Below are 21,845 nucleotides of genomic sequence, written 5' to 3' on the forward strand. Positions count from 1 at the left end.
TCTGAGAAAGGCAGCAAGGCCTCACCTGATTGGCCAGGTTGTAGGCGGGGCTGGCTGAGGGGCGGAAAGGTTCTGCCATGCCCAACTTCCTCTGCTACCTAAGCATCCTGGGGTTCAGTACTGACACATGCGCCTCTCCAGCCCTTAATGTGCCCTTAAGGCATCATGCCAGTCTACCAGAGAGGGCACACTTCTCTCTTCCCCAGAGGGCTCTCAGGTTGTTCTCCGTGAGGCAGGAGGTGAACTCTGACCTCTTGACTGGGTGGCATTTCTCAAGAGCTGGCACCTCCTTGTTGGTATTTTCCTTGAACACTTGCCCAGAAAACCTTTTTGTTAGCTGGATTATTCACTTGGCTCTCAAACTAGCCCTTGAGTATAAGATTAATCCCCAACCCTTTCTTTATCTGGCTCTGAGGCCCAGCCATATGCTGGGAAGCCTAACAATGCGGATTTTTTTCCTGCTTTTGACTGAATGATGAAGCGTGCAATATGCTTGGTGTGTGCTCAATAAACAGAAACAGGGAGGGAGCACATTCTACATAAGGCATCACTTTATTTAGCTGTATCCTTTCAGTCCAGGTGAAGATTTTAATTGCAGAATGGTATCTTGCTAGCAAAAATGAAAGTGGTTGGAATCATGTTTTTAAAATTCAAATGAATGAATGAAAAACTGTAAGAAAGGTTGTTAAAGAAGGATTAGTTTTAAGAGCATCTCAGCTATGAAAAACTTAGAATTTAGATGTCAGAATTTCAGTATTGACTCATCCTGTTAGCAAAGCATCCATCTCCACTGTACCCAATGGTTGATAAACTGAACACATGGGCTTCCTTCGGTAGCTTCTTCAGGCAGTTGGGGCCAGGGCACTCAGAAGAAGAGGGTGTCGTGTGGCTGGTCCTGGGCTCACCATCAGGACACTGGCCGAGCAAAGGGCTGGCAGTTCCCCACCTGAGCAGGTTGTGTCCCCTTTGTGCCAGGCTCACCTCTGCTTTGTCTACAAAGACGTGGCCATGTCAATCTTCTTTCAGCTTAGTTTTCCTGGCATTATCTTCTTAGGAGTGGGTACATTTTGTCCCCACTTTCCTTACCCACGGAGCCATTGTTTGCTCAGAAGCCACTGAATCCCTAATATTTCCAGTGACAGACTGAGACTTGCCCTCTCACCAAGGATGGCTGGCTACACAAACAAGGAGGTGTGACTGCAGCCTGTGCGTGGGGCTCCACCACCCTCTCCTGAGCCCCCCCCCCAAGGCCAGAGCACACCGAACGGAAGGGGGAAGGACCGGGAGGGGAGCTGGGGCTCCTCGCTCATGCCTCTTCAGCAGCTCTCAAACTGATTTTTTGGTAGCTGAGAGTCTGCAATAGATTTTTGTATTATAAAAAATATTACTCAGCACTCACATTATATTGATCCAAAAATAAAGATTATGCAGTTCAACTGCACAGTAAAATACAGCTTTATGGAATGGTAATTTTTTACTTAAGTTCTTCTACATTATAGTGGAAGATAATGGATTCAGGAAGGGTACAATGAGGAATAAAGCTGTTGTATTGTATTAGTTAAATGACATTTAAAATGATTTGGCTGTCAAATTCATGGAAAGGTTATGAACAGTGAATGAAAAATCTAAAATCAGTTCCCTACTTTAAGAAAGTGTGATTTATACCATAATAAAATGAGATTTTTAGTTAAAGAAATTTAGTCATTAAGTAATGCCTATGCACCAACTCCCATTTACAACCATCTTGTTTGAAGCTTCTGCAGCAAATAAGTTTTTCCTTGGGCAATGTGTCCAGGGCCTGGGTGTCATTTCTGTCAATGAATTTTGTTCAGTTCTGCTGTAGCTTTTAGGGGGATGATTTTCAAGTACCAGAAAGACAGATTTTTATTTAGCCTCAATAATTGACAGAGCCATTGAACTCATTTGCCTCTCCCAAATGACCTTACTATCTCTCTCCCTTAGTTCTTTCTCTTCATTGGTGACAATCGTGAAGATGACAGCCACCATGGAGACAGCTGTGTGCCAGCCGTCGTGCTCAGCATGGTACAGGCTGATCATTATTGCAATTAACCTTCACAGCTGCTCTCTCATGGCCTTATTTTACAGGTGAGCAAAGTGAGGCTCAAGAAGGTGAGCTACTTCACCAAAGGTGGCAGGGGAGCAGCTGTCAGGAATAAGCCAAGATCCAGCCAGAACTTCTGATGTGACTATTGGGTACTTTGTCCTATTGTACTTTTCAACTTTTGTTGGAAGCATATCTACTATATAAGAAGGGGCACACATGTTAAGTGTACAGCTTAATGAATTTTTACAAGATGAACACACCCATGTAACCACCACCAAGATCACAATTTAGAACATTGCCAGCACCCCAGAAACTACCTCTGTGTCTCCTCTGTCATTATCCTCCCAAAAGTGACCACTAATCTATCACCAGAGATTGCTTTTGCTTGTTTCTGAAATTTATATAAAACCCTATAATCCTGGCCGGATACTTTCATTGGTTAGAGCATCATCCTGATGTGCAGAGGTTACAGGTTCAATCCCTGGGGGCACATACAGGAACAGATCAATTTTTCTTTCTCTCTCTCCCTTCCTTTCTCTAAAATCAATAAATAATTTTTAAAAACCCTCTATACATTGTACTCTTTTGTGTCTGCCTTCTTTCTCTCAGTATTATGTCTGTGAGATTTGTCTGAGTTGCTGCAGTCTGTCCTTCTGCATTGCTGTGAAGTTGTCTGTTGTATGGCTATGCCAATCTTTATCCATTCTATCACTGGTGGATGTTTGGGTTGTTTCCTGTTCTTGGCTATCACAGATTGTGCTGCGATCAGCATTCTAGTCCATGTGATTTTGAGCTCATGTGAATGTCCTCATGTTGGATATTTACCTAGCAAAGGAATTGTTGAGTAAGGAAGATGGAACTTGCACTACTTATTTTGATGGAATTTAAGATAGGAAATTAAAGGGTTAAAAATTTAAAAAGATGAGGAGGGCATATGAGGGATAAATGGAGAAGGATGAAGATTTGACTTGAGGGGGTGGTGAACACACAATATAGTGTACAATAATATGTCTAGAATTGAGCGCCTGAAACCTGTATAATTATGTAAACCAGTGTCACCCCAATAAATTTTTAAAAAGCCAAAAAAGGAGCCACTTAAGATAACCAAGAGCAATAATACAGGAAAGAGCTCCTATCTCCAGGGAAGGAGCCCCATTCAGAACAATGAGGCTCCGAACCATGTGGAGAGTCCTACAGGTACAGGTCCCTCTAGGCCAGGGGTCTTAAACTCAACTCAGCATGTGGGCCGCAGAGCAAGATCACAGCCGTTGGGCGGGCCGCACTAGGTCTACAAAAGGCAACTGTTACGCAACACTTTTCTCACTGCAGTTGAAAACAAAAAAAAAATCAGTACAACAAGCACAATCGTACATGCAGTTTACTCAGTGTCACAAAACGACCAGAAACTGTAGTTCGCATCACAACTGCTGTTAACTAAGCTAATATCTAGCTAGGATGCTAGAGAAATGAAAAATACAAGTAGGCCCTTAGGCTTACTTAATTTTATCCAAAATATTTTGAACTTCGTGGATTAGTCTGCAGGCCGCACAAAATTGTTCAGCGGGCCGCATGCGGCCCGCGGGCCGCGAGTTTGAGACCCCTGCTCTAAGCGTATAAAAATTATGGTTGCTCACACTCCTGGAAACATTTAGCATTACTAGGTTTTTAATGTTACCATATTTCCCATGTATAAGATGTACCCTTTTCCAAAAAATTTGGGGTCTAAAAACTGTGTGCGTCTTTCTTATACAGTGGTTGTAGATTTTTTTTTACTTGTGTTTCCCGCTTTTTTGTGCTTATTGTCTTTTTTAAAAATTTCGGGCTCTAAAATTAAGGTGCATCTTATAAATGGGAGCAACTTATATATGGGGAAATATGGTGTCTTCTCTATGGTGTATAGCAGTATTCCATGGTAGTTCTAACTCATGAAATTTCTTTTCGAGCCTTTTGTTATTTCTATGTCTTATCTATTTGCCAAAGTATTTTTTCCTTTCTGAATGAGTGCTTTATATATATTGCAAATATGTTCCCTTCATGGCTCAACTATTCTCCATCTTAATTGAATCTTTTAATAAACAGAAGTCTTCATTTAAATAAAGTCTAGTACATCATTCTTCTTCATAATGGTGCTGCTGTTCACATCCCATTTAAAAAATTCTCACCTACTTAAAGGTCATGAACATATTCTCTTGTGGTATCTTCTAGAAACATTATTTTTTTTTACCTTTTACATTTATATCTGCAGTCCATCTGGAAATGATTTTATGTATGTTGTAAAGCGGGAGGTTGAGGTTCATGTTTTTCTGCACAGACATCTAGTTGACCCAGCACTGTCTACTGAAAAAGCCATCTTTCCCCCATTGTGTTACATTAACACCTCTGAGTTGTCATAAACTCAAACACTGGATATGTGTGGTTTTTTGCTCAATTTTGAATTCTGGATGTTTTAAATTTTTTTCTTGATCAGTTTTCTTAGGAATCTATCAATCTTTATTAATCTTTTCAAAGAACTAACTTTTGGCTTTACATTTTTGTGCCATAATTTTTTTTCTTCTATTGATTTCTGCTCTTATCATATTTCTTCTACCTTTTGTGGACTTACATTGTCCTCTTCCTAGCTTTCAGAGATAGATGTTTAGGCCATCAATTCCTAGCCATTATTTTTTCTAACATGTATTTAAGGCTATAATTTCCTGCTAAGCACTGCTTTAGCCACATCCCACAATTTCTTAAATGCTATAATTCAGTCATTATTCATTTCAAAATATCTTCTCGTTTCCTTTGTGATTTTCTTTAGGAAATTATGCAATATACTTCTAGATTCATGGGTCAGATATTTTTAAATATTTTCTATAGTTCTCTGTTATTAATTTCTAATTGAATTTCACTAAAGTCAGAAAACTATGTCACAAAAATTAGGGGATATTTCAAAATGAATATGAAGCAATAAAAAAAGAAGCATTTGACTTTTTTTTATTAAACAAGAATATCAGAAAAACAAATGACAAGTCAAAGAAAGTTGTTTGATTATGCAAATGAGATAGAAAACCAACTTTTATTTCATTGGTGAAAATCCACTATACAGAAGGCTGAAAGTACTGGAGTATCTGCACGTTCATATTCATTTTGAAAAATTCCCTAATTTTTTTGTGAGCAGTATATTTTAGTTCTCCAAGAATTATTCCTGTAGAAGGCATTATTGTGCTGTGTTAAGCAGCCAAATTAGATTTATTCATTTTTAACCCTTCCTGGTGTTTTTTGTTCCTTCATGTATAATTATGCATTTGTCTGAAAATTTTCCTGTTGTTCAAAGTGTTCCCTTTTGTTGCTCTTTTTGATAATCTGCTGGCAAAGTGTTCTCTCAGCATTTGTCTAAATATGTCTTTACTTTTACCTTATGAATACTTATATTTTCATTGAGCATATATTTCAAGTTTTTTTCAAAATTTAAATGATATTATTCTGTTGTTTTCTGGATCTATTGTTTTCCCCTGAAAATTCAGCCATCAGCCTATTATGGCTCCTTTGTAAGTAATATATCCTCTTCACACCCACTGCCCACCCTATGGATGTTTTAGATTTTTCTTCTCTTTGAATATTCAATGATTTTTTTGAGTACTTGTTTATGGTTTTCTCTGTATTTATCTTCTTTGGAGATTGTAGAGCTTCCTAAATCTCTGGCTTGATGCTTTTCATCAATTTTGGAGAATTCTCAACCAGTACTTTTTTTTTTTTTTTTTTTGTATTTTTCTGAAGTGAGAAGCAGGGAGGCAGAGAGACAGACTCCTCACATGTGCCCAACCAGAATCTACCTGGCAAGCCCACTAGGGGGCAATGCTCTACCCATCTAGGGCATTGCTCTGTTGCAACTGGAGCCATTCTAGTGTCTGAGGTGGAAGCCAGGGAGTCATCCTCAGCACCCAAGCCAACTCAGCTCCAATGGATCCCTGGATGCTGGAGCAGAAGAGAGAAACAGAGAGAGAGGAGAGAGGGAAAAGTGGAGAAATAGATGGGCACTTCTCCTGTGTGCCCTGGCCAGAAATCAAACCTGGGACTTCCACATGCTGGTCCGATGCTCTATCACTGAGCCAACTGACCAAGACTCAACCAGTATTTCTTCAAATATTGATTCTACTTAATTTCCCCTCTCCTTTCACCATGAAACTTCACTTACATGCTTGTTAGATCTTTTCACCATGTGCCATAATGTATCTCAGACTCTTCTGTATGTTTTATTATTATTATTGTACATTTTATTATTTAATTCTCCATTTTAGATCTTTAATCTGGTTATTTTCTACTGATTGAGCTTCCATCTTACTATTCTTCTCTTTAGTTATGTTTAGAATGCTGTTAAATTTATCTGTTAAGTTCTTTTAGTTATTTAATTTTCAATTCTAAAATTTCTACTTGATTCTTATTTTAATACATTCAAATTTCATGGTAAATTTAGCATATTTTCATGAACATATTAGCCATAGTTATTCTGAAGCTTCTGTCTGATAAATCTAAAATCTGGATAACCTGTGGTTCTGTATATGCTGTCTATTTTATTGGATTTTAGTCATTTAATGCCATTTCCTGCAATGCCTATTAATATTGGATTGGATACTGGACATTATATATAAAAAATTGTTAAGTCTGTGGGTAATTTACTGTCTTCCAAAGAGAATTTTCTTTTCTTTGATCTACTCAGGAATAGAAGTTCTTTGAAAGTATATGACCTTAATTGAATGTCAGCTACATTTACCAGGGCCAGTCTTTTCTGAAAAGCCTGATTTTTATCCCCATAGCATCATGATATTGTCAAAATCTATACTTTTTTTTTTAGCTTATTTGAAGCTAATTTTTTTTCTCTTTTTTCTCAACCTTGTGCCTTTTATGTGCAGCTCAGGCATTACCATAAACTCAAGAGGAATGATATCTGTTTACAGAATATTGGGCTCACTTCTTTCTGGTTTCTTTTCACAGGGTTTTAGACTCTCAAGTTCTGGCTGCTTCAGTAGCCCTAACCCACATACCCCCAACTCATTGAGACATTTTTAAAGCTCTGAAACATCACTTTCTGTTTGGCTTCTACACAAAACTGTAAATGTCCCAAAGGAAAAGTGTGGCAGTAAATATAAAGCTCGCTTCAGTAGACTTTTCTTCTGTCCAAATATCAGCTCAAGTTTGGGCTGTTTTTGTTGCTCTTAACATACCTTCAAATAGCTTTTGTTCTTTTGATTGTTCAGAATTTAAGAATCCTCTTAAACAACCTTTATAGCTTTTTTAAACAAGAGAATTGGCTTAATATAAGCTATTCTTTTATAGCCTGAAGAAGAAATCTATCTCATCTAGTTTTCACATTATCTTTATGAATTAAATAAAGATGGAATGTTATATGCATAAACTTTGGAATCAGACTTTGGGATTTTTTTTTAAAGCAGACTTTGGAATTTAAACTTGCTGGCCACTGACCAAAATGTGAGAACTTGGACAAGATTTAACCTCTCTGACCTTCTACTTTCTCTCTTTTTAATAACTATCTGGGAAATGAAATTTAAGAAACCTTTAAAGATCAGATAATACCACTTTACTTAAATGATTTCAGAGCATAATAAAAGGAAAATTTCCAAATTCATTTTATAAAACTGGTGTCATTTTAATTCCTAAAGCTGAGAAAAATAGCACCTAAAAATTATAGACCACTCTCACTTAATGCAAGAGCATATTTAAAATAGTAGAAAACTGCCCCTGGATGGTTGGCTCAGTGGATAGAGCGTCTGCCCAGTGTGCAGACTTCCCAGGTTCAAACCCCAGTCAGGGCACACATGAGAAGTGATCATTCTGTTCTCTTCCCCTCCCTATCCCCCTCCTCTCGCTCCTCCCTTTTCATAGCCAATGGCTTGATTGGTCCAAGCATCAGCCCCAGACAGGGATTGACAGGTGGATCCCTGTTGGTTACATGTGGGAGTCTCTCTCTATCTCCCCTCCTCTAACCTAAAATAAATAAATAAATAAAATAATTATAGAAAACAGAATCCAGCAAATCTTTTTAAAAATACACAGTGATATATGTATATTTTACTAAGCCATAAAAGAATGAAGTATTGCCATTTGCAACAACATGGCTGGATCTTGAGGGTATTATGCTAAGGAACTAAGTCAGACAGAAAAGGACAAAAACCATGTAATTTCACTCTTACGTGTAATATAAAACAAAACACAGCAAACAAACAAAAGAAACAAAAACAAACTCATAGATACAACAACAGATTGGCAGTTACCAGAGAGGTATGGAGTTGGGAGAAGGGTGAAATGAGTATATGGTGGTGAAGGAAACTACTAGACTTTTGGTGGTGAGCACACAATAAAGTATGCAGATATCGAATTATAATAATCTATACCTGAAATTTATATAATGTTATTAACCAGTGTTATCTCAATACAAATATAAAGAAAGAAAAGGAAGAATTATTTTTAAAAGGAAGAAAAAGCATATTCCAGAAATATTGGGATGATTGAATGCTATGAAATCTACTGGATAAGCCATCAAATTAATAGCACTAAGCAGAAATATACCCTATGATCATTTCCATAGATGCAGAAAATCTCTTTGATAAAATTCAACAGACACTTATTTTATTTTCCCAACAAATGTGCAATGAGCATCCATTCCATGTGCTGCTGCGGGTGCATGGGTGAGGAGGATACTGGCCCCTTTGCAGCTCACGTCCCAGTGGGGGAAGAGCCAATGAATAAGAAGGGGACATGCCAGACCATTTTTTGTCAAAACATTTATTTTTTAAAATGCATGGATTTTATTAATATAATATACATACCTTGGGTCAAAATCTAACCTTTTACTTAATAGGCAAACACTAAATAAACATTTTCTTCTTAAAATCAGAAACAAGACCAGGTTTTTGCCCACTGTGTCCACAGTATTTAATGTTAAATTGAGGAATTAGCTAAAGCGATAAAACAAGAGAAAATAACTAGAGACATAGGAAATGGAAAGAAAAATATAATCATGGCTACTTACAGATTATATAAATGGAATCCCCAAATAATCAGTGGAAAAACTATTACGAACAATAAGTCAAGTGGCTGGTTATAAAATCAATGTATAAAAATCAATTTCCATCTTATACAAACAAAAACAAGTTAGAAGATATAACAAAAGAGAAATTCCATTTATGATAATGAGATATATAAAAAAAGAAATATTCAAAATACAGGGAAATGATAAAATATTCTTGAAAGGAAATAAAGTAGACTTGAACCAATTATTTAAAATACCATGTTGCGCCTGACCTGTGGTGGCACAGTGGATAAAGCGTCGACCTGGAAATGCTGAGGTTGCTGGTTCGAAACCCTGGGCTTGCCTGGTCAAGGCACATATGGGAGTTGATGCTTCCAGCTCCTCCCCCCTTCTCTCTCTCTGTCTCTCCTCTCTCTCTGTCTCTCCCTCTCCTGTCTAAAATGAATAAAGAAAAAATAAAGAAAAAATTTAAAAATAAAAAAAAATAAATAAATAAAATACCATGTTGCTAGGTAAGAAGATATAACATTATACTGTTAGCTTTCCCTAGGTTAATTTACAAGTTTTATGCAGTTGCGATAAAACATCCATAAAGTTTTTTCTAGAGCAATGCAAGTTGATTATTAATTTTCCCTATTCCACAATTACTAGTTATTCTGTGGAGCAGGGAGCTAAGGAGCAGTGTGGGAGGGAACTGGTTTGCTTTAGGCATGAAGTGCTTTGGGGTTTTCATCTCTCTCATGCACTCAGCACTGCCTGTGCTCCCTCTCTGAACCTGGAGTTGAAAGTGTTCCTTCCAGAACCAGCATTCTGGAAGCTCATTGGTTCATTCCTCTGTGCTGATGGGCTGCTGGCCTATAACACTATCTTCCACTGGCCTCCACTTGGGGTTTTGACTCATCCCAGAGACGCAGTCAGAGAGTATAATTAGGGGAGGACAAACTTTTTAGTGCCTCCTCTGTTTCCTCTCTGATATTGCTTCCCCCTCCTGACCCTGACAGATGTTAGCTAGACAAGAATGCTAAGGTATAAAAGACAACGTCACTTGTTTAAACAGTGCTGGCGTTGAATGGTCTTCTAGGTCATGATGGTGAAGAGTTGGCCCAAGTTTGGTGTTTAATTTTTTTATTTTTTTGACAGAGACAGATAGAGAGCCAGAGAGAGAGGTACAGATAGAGACAGACAAGAAGGGAGAGATATAAGAAGCATCAGCTCTTCATTGCAGTTCTTAGTCTTTGTTGCAGTTCTTTACTTGCTCATTGATTGCTTTCTCATATGTGGCTTGACCAGGGGGGCAACAGCAGAACGAGTGACCCCTGGCTCAAGCCAGTGACCTTGGGCTCAAGCCATTGACTTTGGGCTCAAGCCAGTGAGCTTGGGCTTCAAGCCAGTGACGTTGGGCTCAATCCAGCAACCTCTGGGCTCAAGCCAGTGACCATGGGGTCATGTCTATGATCCCACACTCAAGCCAGCAGCCCTGCACTCAAGCTGGTGAGCCCATGCTCAAGAGGGCAACCTTGGGATTTCAAACCTGGGTCCTCACAACCCAGTCTGATGCTCTGTTCATTGCGCCACCGCCTGGTCAGGCACAAGTTTGGTGTTTTACCTTCTTGTCTTCAGTTGATAGCATGGACTTTCAGCTTCCTCTCAATATTTGGATTTTTATCCTAAACTGGTCATTTATAATGAATTATTGATACTTTTTATTAGTTATGAAATGTATGTTTTCAGCCTTTCCCCCTTATTACTTCTCGCTGGGTCTTTTCCTGCTTCCTGGGAATACCCTGTACTCTCTCCCCTCCTACTTTTTCTTAAGCCATTCTTTCCTTGTGGTGTGCCCTCCCACCCTTCTTCCTGGCTGAAGGCCAGCTCATTCTTCAGTGCTGTTTTCAAAGGTTCTTTTAAAAATGCTTTTCCAGCTGAAAGTGAATATTAGTGGTGTTTATCTGGGAAAAGCCACCCCTTTATTTTTCAGTAATTTGTGTTTGTTCTGTAGCCTTCTGTTCAACTGTGAATATCTTCCATGCAGTAACTCTGTGATTTACCTGTGTAATTTCTAAAACACTTGCTTATTGTCTAGTGCATAGAAGGAAGATGAAATTGAATTAAGAAAAACCAAGGGTTTAATTTAGTCAATGACGTGGAGTGGCTATCCATATTGTCCATTAGATCCTATTCTTTGGGAACTACTGAGTTGAGCATAATTAATCACAGATCATGCCAGTGACCTACACAGGAGCAATAGTGCTCTTCATTGTGCTACCACTAGTTGACACAGGATGCCAGTTGGATAGCACTGGCTGTGTCTACTTATGTTTTTCCCCAGACCTTTCAAGCATGTGCAGGCTAGGTGGAGGGTGGGGCATTGACCTGGAACAAAGTCTTCCACTAGGTACCAGCCCAGATGCTGCATAAGGATGACCAGGATAGATAGCTTTGCTCATTTAAAAATTGCATGTTTAACAATCTTTTCCCCTAAGTCCCAAGGCAACAAGTTGTTTATATTTACAGATGTGTGTTTGTGTGTGTGTGTGTGTTAAGAGTTTAAGACCCAGAAGTGCTGAATGTCATGTTCTTATGACATTGTTCATCTTTCTGTGAATAAATGGCTAATAAAAGGTGAGCTGTTTGCAAATAACTGTACACATGAATTATTCTTCAAAAACATAAAGCCTTTCTTTTCTTGCAGGAATCCAGAAGCTTTGAAGTCACAAGAAGAGAAGGTAGGAAAATGCATTCATACCCATTTTATTCTGTGTTGACATCTGGAAGCAGTTTCTTGAAGCTCAGATGAGCTTCAAACTGTGGGAAGCCTGTTTTTGAAATTTCATGTGGGCTTTTCTGCATGCTGTTTGGCACTTGGCTCCTAGGGAATGCGAGAACTGAGGGCCAGGTTTGCCTGTCAGGACCGTCTTCACTGTTAGAGGTGGGGTCTGGGGAGCTGGCTCATTGATGATCATGATTACAGTCTTTTTCAAAAAGCCCCATTTTTTTTGAGTGAAGCTTGATATAATTATTTAGTTTTTTCTGGAAAAAAACAGCATCAACAATAAAAAAAATGGTTTATGGTTTGAGGTATTTCAATCTCTTGGAAAAGATGCCACTGTAAAAAATATTTCTGATTAGATTTTTACAGCTTTAGCTAAGCTAAAATAGAAATAACCAATCAATTTTCCTGTTGAAAACAATTCCCTGGTGTTCTATTTTCCCTGCCAGAGTTCACCTAGCACATTGGGTTTTTGATCTTTGAGGTAAGTATATGGGTGGTACTTTCTGAAATCTTTTAGTGGAAATTAAAGCTTCCCTTCCGGACCTTTGGTAATACCTAGCTTCTAATATGAGGATGATTTGTATGATTTATGGAATCATCGTCAGTCAATCCTTAATTGAAGGAATGGGAAGATGAAGTCAGGAACCAAAGTGAGATTCTTGGTCTAGAATCTGGCCTTTGGTTTTCGTTTTAACCACATTCTTCTCTGTGGCAATGTTTCCAAGAAGATAGGCAATCTTTAAAATGTGAGCAAATTTCACATTGACTCCTAAATCTAACATATTTTGTCCTTATGTTTATTTATTACTTTATGCACCCCAATGAAAGACATAGAGTGGCCATGTTATCAAAGGGTGTTTCTAGAGCTTGGAGACCTAAACTTTGCATGCTATCTACATTGGTGGACTAATTGAACGGGTTGCTTGTTGCTGTCTGTGGTGCTGGAACGTAGGATTCAAAGGATGTAGCTAACCTGGCTGTAGGATGAACTTCTGGTTTCCTTTCCCATTTGCTATATTGTCTTTAGTTTTGGACTCCATATCCTCTGAATTGCAGCCACAGGGTAAACTTCATTATTTGAGTATCAAACTAAATTAAATACTAGATTAGGAAGCGATGACCATGTAATTTGGAGAGAAATAGCCACAAGGAGAGAAGGTGACATAAACTTTGGTTTTAAATACAATTCTATTCATGTAAGTATTCCTGAGTGTGAATGGTTGGAATTGATTTGCATTATGAAATCATACTGTTTTGGAATCTTACTGTCCTTGTGTTAGAAATGTTTCTAAATAGTAAGACTGCTGCTGGGGTATAAGAGAACAATGTGTATTTTTCTCAAAGAAGAAGGTCTAGAATACTGAGGCTGCCCAAGGAGGAGCAAAGGCATGGTCAGGCTGGGCTCTACTCACCCATGACCTCCTCCTATCTTGAAGCAGCAGCCATCACAACCAGCTGACCAGCATTTGCTTTGGGTTTGTACTGGCAAATTTGTTTTGACATCACATAAACTATTTTCTTCCTATTGTGAACTGCTGTCTTTCTTGCTTGTTTCTGTCTAAGTTGAATGTCTGAGAGTTCCTGAAATAGCCTAGTGCCTTCATGTCAATGCTTATAACTTGGCAGGAGGGAGAACAGGACCTTGCAGTTTGGGTGCCAAGTATTTCTATGTCTGAGAACTCACTGTCTTGGGCAGTGGGGTTGTTCATCTTCTCCAGAACAATGTATGGGTATACAAATAATGGAGGCACTGTGAATATTGTAATACATGATTATTCCTTCAAACACAAGACATTATTGTCTACTCACAAATACTTAAGGTTGGTGCCTTAGCTTTGACTTGACTTGGAACTGAAAGAGGAGCAAATAAGTCACACTCTGAATGTTTCTGCTCAGTTTACCAGGCCCAGGGGCTCTGGCGAGGACTGGAGAGGTAACCTTTGGGGCACAAACCCCAATATTTTTGTGTTTTTGTTTTGTGTTGTCTTAACACTGCACCTGACTTGGGTATGTCAGCTACATCCAGGGCTCAGTGCTACAACTGGATGACCAACTCTAACTTCACACTGTATGACTTTTGGAAATGCTTCACTAAGTCTGTGAAGCAAGAGGGCAAATATTAGTAGTAGAAATGGAGTCCAGGCTAAATCACTGTGGGGTGGAAGTTTGTTAGGGTGACATGCACAAACCGTGTGCCTTAGACCTGCTCTCTGCTTTGCTTCCCACTATGGTCCTCCTAGTTATGGGTCCAGTGCTGTGATCCCCAGACTGCAGCCCTGCTATCTTGCCTCTGGCCTGACTCACATTATTCTTACAGCCTGCACGCTCTTTGTCCCTGGTCTTCATCAAGTGCTACCTCTCCCTCATCCCTCCTAACTCTGTATCTTAAAGAATTTAGCTTACTTTACCTTATCCGAGAGGAAAGGGCTCCTATTAGGTGATTCACTTCCTGATTTCTGACTTTCAATCTCTAGAACTGTAAGAAATTAATTTCTCTTGTTTAAACCACCAGTTTGTGAAACTTTGTCACAGTAGCCCTATGAACCTCATACACTGGGCCAGTGCTGGACTCAGTGTTGAGCTAATTTTGTCATTGTTGACGTTTTTACGGCAGAACCTCTCAGGTCATGAAGATGCTAAGTATGACTCTCTCAGCACGGGTGTAATAGGCAGCATTTCCCAAACTTAGTTTTCCATGGCATCTCATTTTTTTTTTTTTCTTAGTGGGACTTCCAAGGACAATGCCAGGGCAGGTTCGGTGGTTATAACAATAATCACTTTTCAGTTGTTCTGGAGTTTCCAGAGACCTTTCACATTCTTTAGCTCCTGTGAGCCTCAGCAACTACAATGTAAGCAGAGCAGATAGCACTTTGCACACAAGACTCCTTCCTTCCTGTCCATCTAATGTGAGTAGGAACAAGGGCTCCCTTTGATGCATTGATCCTCTATCTAATGGGGGTGGTGGCTTAAATGACTTGGTCTTGCATTACAACATCCAAAGTCTTCTGTATCTGCATGTCCACTCCCAAGCCCAGGTGGCCAAGAGAGACTCTTATAAGAAAACTTCCTGGGGGAACTTTGTTCCCAAGTTAGCTCTGTGGGAAGGATTCTCAGGGGAATCTGGGGGGAAATATAGTATCAGAGCTGTGGCAGGACTGAAAGACCAGTAGGATGTCTTTTGGAAAAGACTCATGCTTTCCCACCTCCCGGGAAGTCCTGTATTATCCTCGTGCCCTGGGCCTCCCCACCCCCCGCACTAGCAGCACAGGACCGGAGAGCTGGCTGCCTCTTCATCTGCTTCCCAGTGCAGGTGTTTGACTCCTCCCTCCAGACACGTACAATTTAATTTCAACTTTTTCTGAAGCTTCACAAAAGGTGCCAACCTCACCTCTCCGACACTCCTGAGTCCACTCAGAGGGCTGGTGCTGATTACAAGCGCCAGGATCCATCTGTTCAAACCAGTGCATTCTACTAACTGATCCCATCATGTTGAATTACAGCCATGAGAGAACACTTGAGTGAGCTGAGCAAGTGGTGGGATAATTTCGCCCTTGTCAGTCATGTCTTAGTAGTTTGGGGTGATCTGTGAGCTCTTCCAGATATCTGTGATTGTGCTGTGATTGGAGGCAGTGAGGTTTTGGGTGGGCACCGATGTCACATTGAATTACCCCATGATGGCTCACTCACATGTTTCCGGTCCAGACCAGCCTGGCCCAGCTTCCGAAGGGCTGTGAGGGGGACCTGAGAAGAGGAATGCTGCTATTTTCACAATAAAAGAAAGGGGGTGACAGTCATACACAGTGCTAGGGTGGCTCCAGCTCTCCAGCAATACACACCTCCTAAATAAACATGATCTGCCAGTCCTGAGTGTGTGACTCGAACCTCACTTTCTCAAAACCCTTGGAATCAGTCTCTAATTGGCAGCTGCATCTGAGAGCCCCCTTATAGCTCCCTGTATCTGGAAAATGTCAGCTATCAAGAATTGCATTCTGTTCACCATTAACTGTGATATTGTTTAGCAGCTGTTTTTTGGATCTCTCAGTTGTCTGCATAATCTTTCCTGGTATAATGTGAAGTCTTTGACTCTTTTCCATGAAACGATAAATAAGTTCCTTGTGTCTTTTGAGGTAACTTCTTTAATGGCTGCAAGTGTAGGAAATTTAAAAGGGAGGAGTTATCTAGATTTGACAGTGCCTGTGGCAGTGGGCCCTTCTCAAATCAAGACTGCCATCTGTGTAAGAAATAAAGACTCCCTCCCCATCCTGCCCCCACACACATATGGTGGGGCTGGCTTCTTCTCTCCTACAGTTGACAGGCTCCAGAAAGTCAGGAGTGGCATCTACCACCTTCTAAGTCTAATCTCACAGAAATGGGATCTTGCTGGGCAGCGCTGCTCCTTCTCAGCTGCTGGAAAACTAGATTGTACCTAGTTCTTAGGTTGAGCAGGAAATGGATGGCACAGCTGGCTGTTGTGTTCTGGTTGAAGACAATGAATTAGGACTTAGTTTTGATCATGATCAGTTGGCAATCAGTCTCTGCTTAGTCACAGTGTAACTTTGAGCTAGTTACTCAATCTTATCTGAAAGAAAAAAATAAGGATAGTGATAGCACAAGCCATTAGTCCCAACTGTAGGTTGTGGACACCCAACTTGCACTGGCTGGAGTCTGACAGGCTCGTGAAACTGCAGAATCCCAGGATGAGTCTGGCTTCAGTAACAGCTGACAAAGGACTCTCACGCTCTCCCACTCCTTTTTTCCCTAGGCTTGCCTTGTTGGCCTCTTCCATACAACCCTGCAGATGGTTACCACCAGCTGCAGCTTAGAGTCCTAAGCACCATCCCAGAGGGTAAAACTGCTTCCCCCAGAATGACCCCTAAAAAAGTCCCAGCAAGGATTGTGATTTGCTGGGCTTCTATCATGCTTCAACCTCTAAGCCAATGACTGTGACAGGGAGGGGATGGAATGCTGTAATTGGCTAGGTGAGATCACATGTTCTCCCCATAGTGTTTGCAAAATCACCCTCACTCAAATACCAGGAAATTTGGTCCTCAGAGGAAGGATGCTGGCAGTATGCAATCTCTGACCCTCACAGCCTCATGGAGATGTTGTGGGGAGGGGTTAGGTATGGACAGACCTTGGCACAGTGGAAGGTGGCTTTGGTGCCAGTGAGGTTGGTAATCTCCATTATGGCTCTTCTTAACCAGTATCTATAGGTCTGGCCTTAGACACAGAGTAAGGAATGTTTCAGGTCACCAGGTTTGTTCCTCTGTGTCCAAGCAGACTTGTATGTGACCATGCATGGTGTAGCCTGTTGACTTGTCCTATGGAGAATTCTCTGAAATAGCCCATTCTCATTCTTCTCCTCTTTACCCTTCTGCTCAAATTCTCTCATGTCATTGAGAAGAACCAAATAGCTTTCTCCTTGATGGTGTCTTTGGGAATTTAAGGACAAACACAGTCAGTGACTCCTTGTATTTTCTTTCCAACACAGTGCTGCAGTAAAGCTCAGGGATGCAGACCAGGGCCCTCCCTGAGGACTTAGCATAGTGTTGGTCAGAGGACTAATGGACGGTGGGTAACCCAAACTTCTCTCCCCCAAGATTCCCCAACAAAAATTTAAGTGCTTGGGCCTAGAAAACTATGTTACATTCAGTAAGCACTGAGAAAGAGTATCCTGATCCATTCCTGGGCTGACCTGGTTCTAGGTCACATCTCAACTTCTCACATGGTAAAATCACAGGTATTAGGACTCCAGGTAGCTTGGCTGTGAGCTGTATGGCACCAGGGTGCCCTTGCCCTACTGCCTACTGTGCTAACTATTCCCCCCAGCACTCCTGGAAGGCTCCCTACCCTCAATGAGCATCCTCAGAGAGCTACTCAGCTCTTCCTCAAAACTGTGGGTTTTTCTTCTAAAAAGCATTTAGAAGGTATTTGTGCAAATGAGCTATGTACCCATGGTTGTGACGAGCAAGCTGTAGGGCCTAGCAGGTCTGGGACAGTCATGAACCCTATGCAGTGAGTCATGCTTGTTGTGCAGTCTCCTTGGCACCATTGCAAGATGAGGGCATAGGTCCCTATCTAGGACCTGTTGGGCAAGTGTCATGTTTCCTAAGAGGTCATAACCACCAAAGGGTATGAGCCACCACAGGTTCATAAGGACGGTAAGGTGCACCCTCCACAAGGCAGCACTGCCCTGAACACCACGCTTGCCTGTCAGGCTCTGAGATGCTCAGCCCTGCCTAGGCCCCATCTCTGCCAGGGGACTTGCTTCTTTCCTCTGAGATCTCACAAATAAAGGTTGACATTTGTCCTCTTTACCCCTTGCCTTTACTAGAGGCATTTCTCTGCTTTTCAGGAACCCTTGAAATTACCTTCTCCATATAAATGCTGAAGCCCTTTTTAGTCGTGTTAGGCCATTTGCCCCAGCAATATTAGTGCTTTCAGCAAGCCTCTGGGTTTAATTATCTGTGACTTGAAAATCATTTGTTTCTGTCTCTTTTGTCTCATCATTGCTTGGCAGTCTTTATTAGGAAAGGAGGTACACAATCCAACTGACCATTACGTTTTAATTCTTTTCTTGTCATAAAAATGTGTTCATCTTTTAAAAACTCTCTCTCTCTCTCTCTTTTAAAGTTTTCTTAGTTTTAGATCATCCTGTCTCTTAATAAATCTCAGCTTTAGTGGGAGCAGGGCCAAAGCTAGAAATAATCTACAGGGGTAGGTGTCTCATCTCGGCGAGTGAGGCTAGAAGTGCTCTATTATTGGGAGCTCCCCGTAGTTAGGTCTTCACAGTGTGCCCTCTGGGGCACTCGCTGGGCTTGGTGACCAAGCCACAGTGTCCCTGGAGGTCCGTGAAGATAGAGTAACCCCGCTCAAAAATCCTGAGCCTTGCAGCCCAGCCCGAGTTTCTGTGCACACTTGTGTTCCTTGGTCAGGGCTGCCACTGGGTCCAGGAAATGCTTCAGGGTCTGCATGTAGAAAACTTTGCAAAATGTTGAATTTTGCATGAGGTGAGATAAATTTGCCTTGTGCTCTTCAGGAAGCCAGGGGACATGCGACACAGAAATGAGCATGTTCTGACTGCACACTGGCTCTGTGGCCTTCTGGGCCATGGATGCCGTCAACAACATCAAGCATGGTGCCAGTTAACCCAGATGCCTGAGTCAGCCATTGCCCACCTGCCCGCTCTCTGGGGGCTGCTGTGGGGAGCTCTTGGCCCCTCTGCTACCCTTCCACCCTTGCAGCGCCTGTAAAGCAAAGTCTGGGAACCTAGCTTGGCATCACTACTTCTAAAGGAGAAATAGCTCCTATGGAAAGATGCATGCCATTTCTAGAAGGTCATTAGGTGCTAATATAAGTTTCCGTGGGCAGATTGAAATTTGCTTCGAGTGCAGTGATGACGAGACATGGTCCCTGCCCTGACCGAGCATGTGTGCCAATGAATGTGCCAGGAGAGGAGATGTATGAGTGTCCTGTAGATAGGAAGGTCACCTGGGTATGCCTGCACACTAGCCAGGCACTGCACAGGTGGCCAACAGCTGAGTGGGAGAGTGTTTGCTCAGCGTGGACTGAATGGAGCCTGGGAGAACATCTTTGTTCTGGGTGAGGTGAAGTCTCGAGATCTTTTCCCCAAAGGATGGTTCTGTTGGCAGAGGGTCTCCTTTTGACTATCAATGGCATATTTTGTTACAAATAGCAAAATTCAACCCAACTAGATCAAACAAATAGAGGAGCTTATTGGCTTATATAACTGGACAGTCAGGCAGGGAGTGGGAGGGACACTTGATGAGGGCACAGAGACCTGGTATTTCTCTTCATTGCAACCCTGGCAGATGGTGCCCTCCCCAGGGAGTGCCAGCCTCCCCCTCAGAACTCTAAGTCCCTGGGAGAGAGAGGCTGTGGTCTGGTATTTCCCACAAAAGTGCTAAGATCACTCAGGTTGGCTGAGCTTGAGGCGCGTGCCCGCTCCTGAGCCAGTGATGAGGCCAGGGTTGCTCTGTGCTGCTGGGCTTAGTGAGAGTCATGGGCCATCCCCCTGCCATCAGGATGCCATGAACTGAGAGCAGGAGAAAGGTAGAAGCCCAGTAGGCAACTGGGTTCTCCTGGTCTGAGGTACCTGGATGCAGGAAGGTTTAAAAAAGTCCACTTTGCCATTTACTTATTTCCCACCTGGGTGTCTGTTACATCTGCCACCCTCAGGGGGTTTTGTCTCAAAGGCAAGCTAAGTTAGCACACATTCACCGAGTATAGGGGGGAGAAGCGCATCTTAGGATATCAGATGACATTGTTGACCCAAGGCCACAGGAGCTTATAAGGGAGTGTGAATTGGAACCCAGATCCCTAATGACAAATACAGGCGACTTTTGTTTTGTTTGTTTTTCAGTCACAGCTAACTCCACAGCACCGGGGTGGGTCACCTGTTCTCTCACCCCCTTCTGCTGTGATGGATGCAGTGACAGGTGAGGTGCCTTGAGCACCCACTGGCCTAAGCCATAGGAGGTATCATGGTTTGTTTGGATCCCAGCACATCCTTTATTCTTAGTTCTTCCCCCAAGGGGCATAAGGACATAAAATGATTGTGCAAATTCCTCCCAATGCAGCTTTTTAGTACTTATGACCATGGGCTACTCAGAAGCCTTATTTTACAATGTTCATAAGTGATTCCCTTTCTTTTTTTGAAGGGTTGGTGGGGGCTCACTGTGCTGCTGCTTTAGATAGGTAGTGTGTGACGGGGGCACACAGACAGGGCAGGGGACCTGGGCTTTCTCTATGAGCAGAGGTCTGGTCTGGAGCTGCTTTTTAATAAGCAATTTCCTGTTTGTCCACACACTAATATAGGGGTGAAGGCTTCCTCACTGCTTTAATATAAACTCCTTCAACCGGGACAGTCTTAATGGAAATATTTTCACATTCAGTGTCTTACTTAATCTTCATAAACACTCTCTGACATCAGTATTACAATCTTACTTTGTAAATGGAAAAAAATGAGGGACCCTTTGAATGTTGTAGGAAATTGATCAGAGAAGTAAAGTGGGCTTGACTGAGGTCCTTCAGGAAAGCACATTCTCGATGGAAATTCTACAGCATTTGTACAGTTCTGATTGAAACATTCATATTCACAACCACAGATGCATCAGTCTGTGGCTGGAGTGCACACAGCCTCAGGGCTGTGGGTCTGCCGCTGCTAGAGAGAAATGGGACCTCCACGTTCTATAGAAATGGGTCTTTGAGAAAACTAGATAGAAGGTGACAGAGGACAATCTGACTTTGGGTGATGGGTATGCAACACAACTGAATGACAAGATAACCTGGACATATATGTACCCTGATTTATTGATGTCACCCCATTAAAATTAATAAAAATTTATTTAAAAAAAAGAAATGGGTCTTTGAGAGAAAAAAGTCACAGGTCTAGAAAATGGGTTGTGGGAATAAAAATACACGTCAGTCTGTTTGCTTTACTAATTTTAGCAGTGACTGGCTCTCTCTTGGCTGGAAGCAGCAGCATTCCAACCCACCGCAGGCAGCTTCATTTGAATTTTTATCATCTGTTTGAGTGTCTGCATATTTGGGTACCTGTGGCTCAGAATAGACTATTATCTGATGGGGTCAGATCTAATCTCATGCTTAGAAACTTCAGCTGAAAATAAAATGAGTTGTGTTGTTTTTCTCTTCCTTAAAGATGGCAGGTGCAGAATTGTGCTAGCATACATTTCCCCTTCGTACAAACTTTAAAATAATGACATCTTCTGCAAAGTTAGTGTGTCCAGGCTGCTTGTGCTTTCAAAGAAGTTTCTTGTATATAATGTTCAAGAAAGCCTCTGAGTTAGGTGGAGTGAAGATGTTGTCACTGGTATCTGCCAGGTAAGGCCACAAACTCTGTGAGGTGGCAAGAGACTTGTCCCAGGTCACACAGCTAATTGGAGCAGGGCTGAAGATTTTGTGGTCAGTTCTGCGCCCTTCCCACCAGGCCTCCTCTCATT

The 21,845-nt window shown here is 41.5% G+C and overlaps 1 protein-coding gene across 2 annotated transcripts in view; it reads left to right on the plus strand.

Moving 5' to 3' along the window:
* FSTL4 (follistatin like 4) overlaps positions 1-21,845 on the plus strand; it is a 592,181-nt gene that overhangs the window by 32,879 nt on the left and 537,457 nt on the right. For both annotated transcript variants that reach the window (XM_066388059.1, XM_066388060.1), the window contains exon 3: positions 11,782-11,815. In XM_066388059.1, coding sequence (XP_066244156.1) covers positions 11,782-11,815 — 34 coding nt within the window. The remainder of the gene's footprint in view (positions 1-11,781; positions 11,816-21,845) is intronic.

This window comes from Saccopteryx leptura, chromosome 6 (assembly GCF_036850995.1).
Source record: "Saccopteryx leptura isolate mSacLep1 chromosome 6, mSacLep1_pri_phased_curated, whole genome shotgun sequence".
Lineage (NCBI taxonomy): Eukaryota > Metazoa > Chordata > Mammalia > Chiroptera > Emballonuridae > Saccopteryx > Saccopteryx leptura.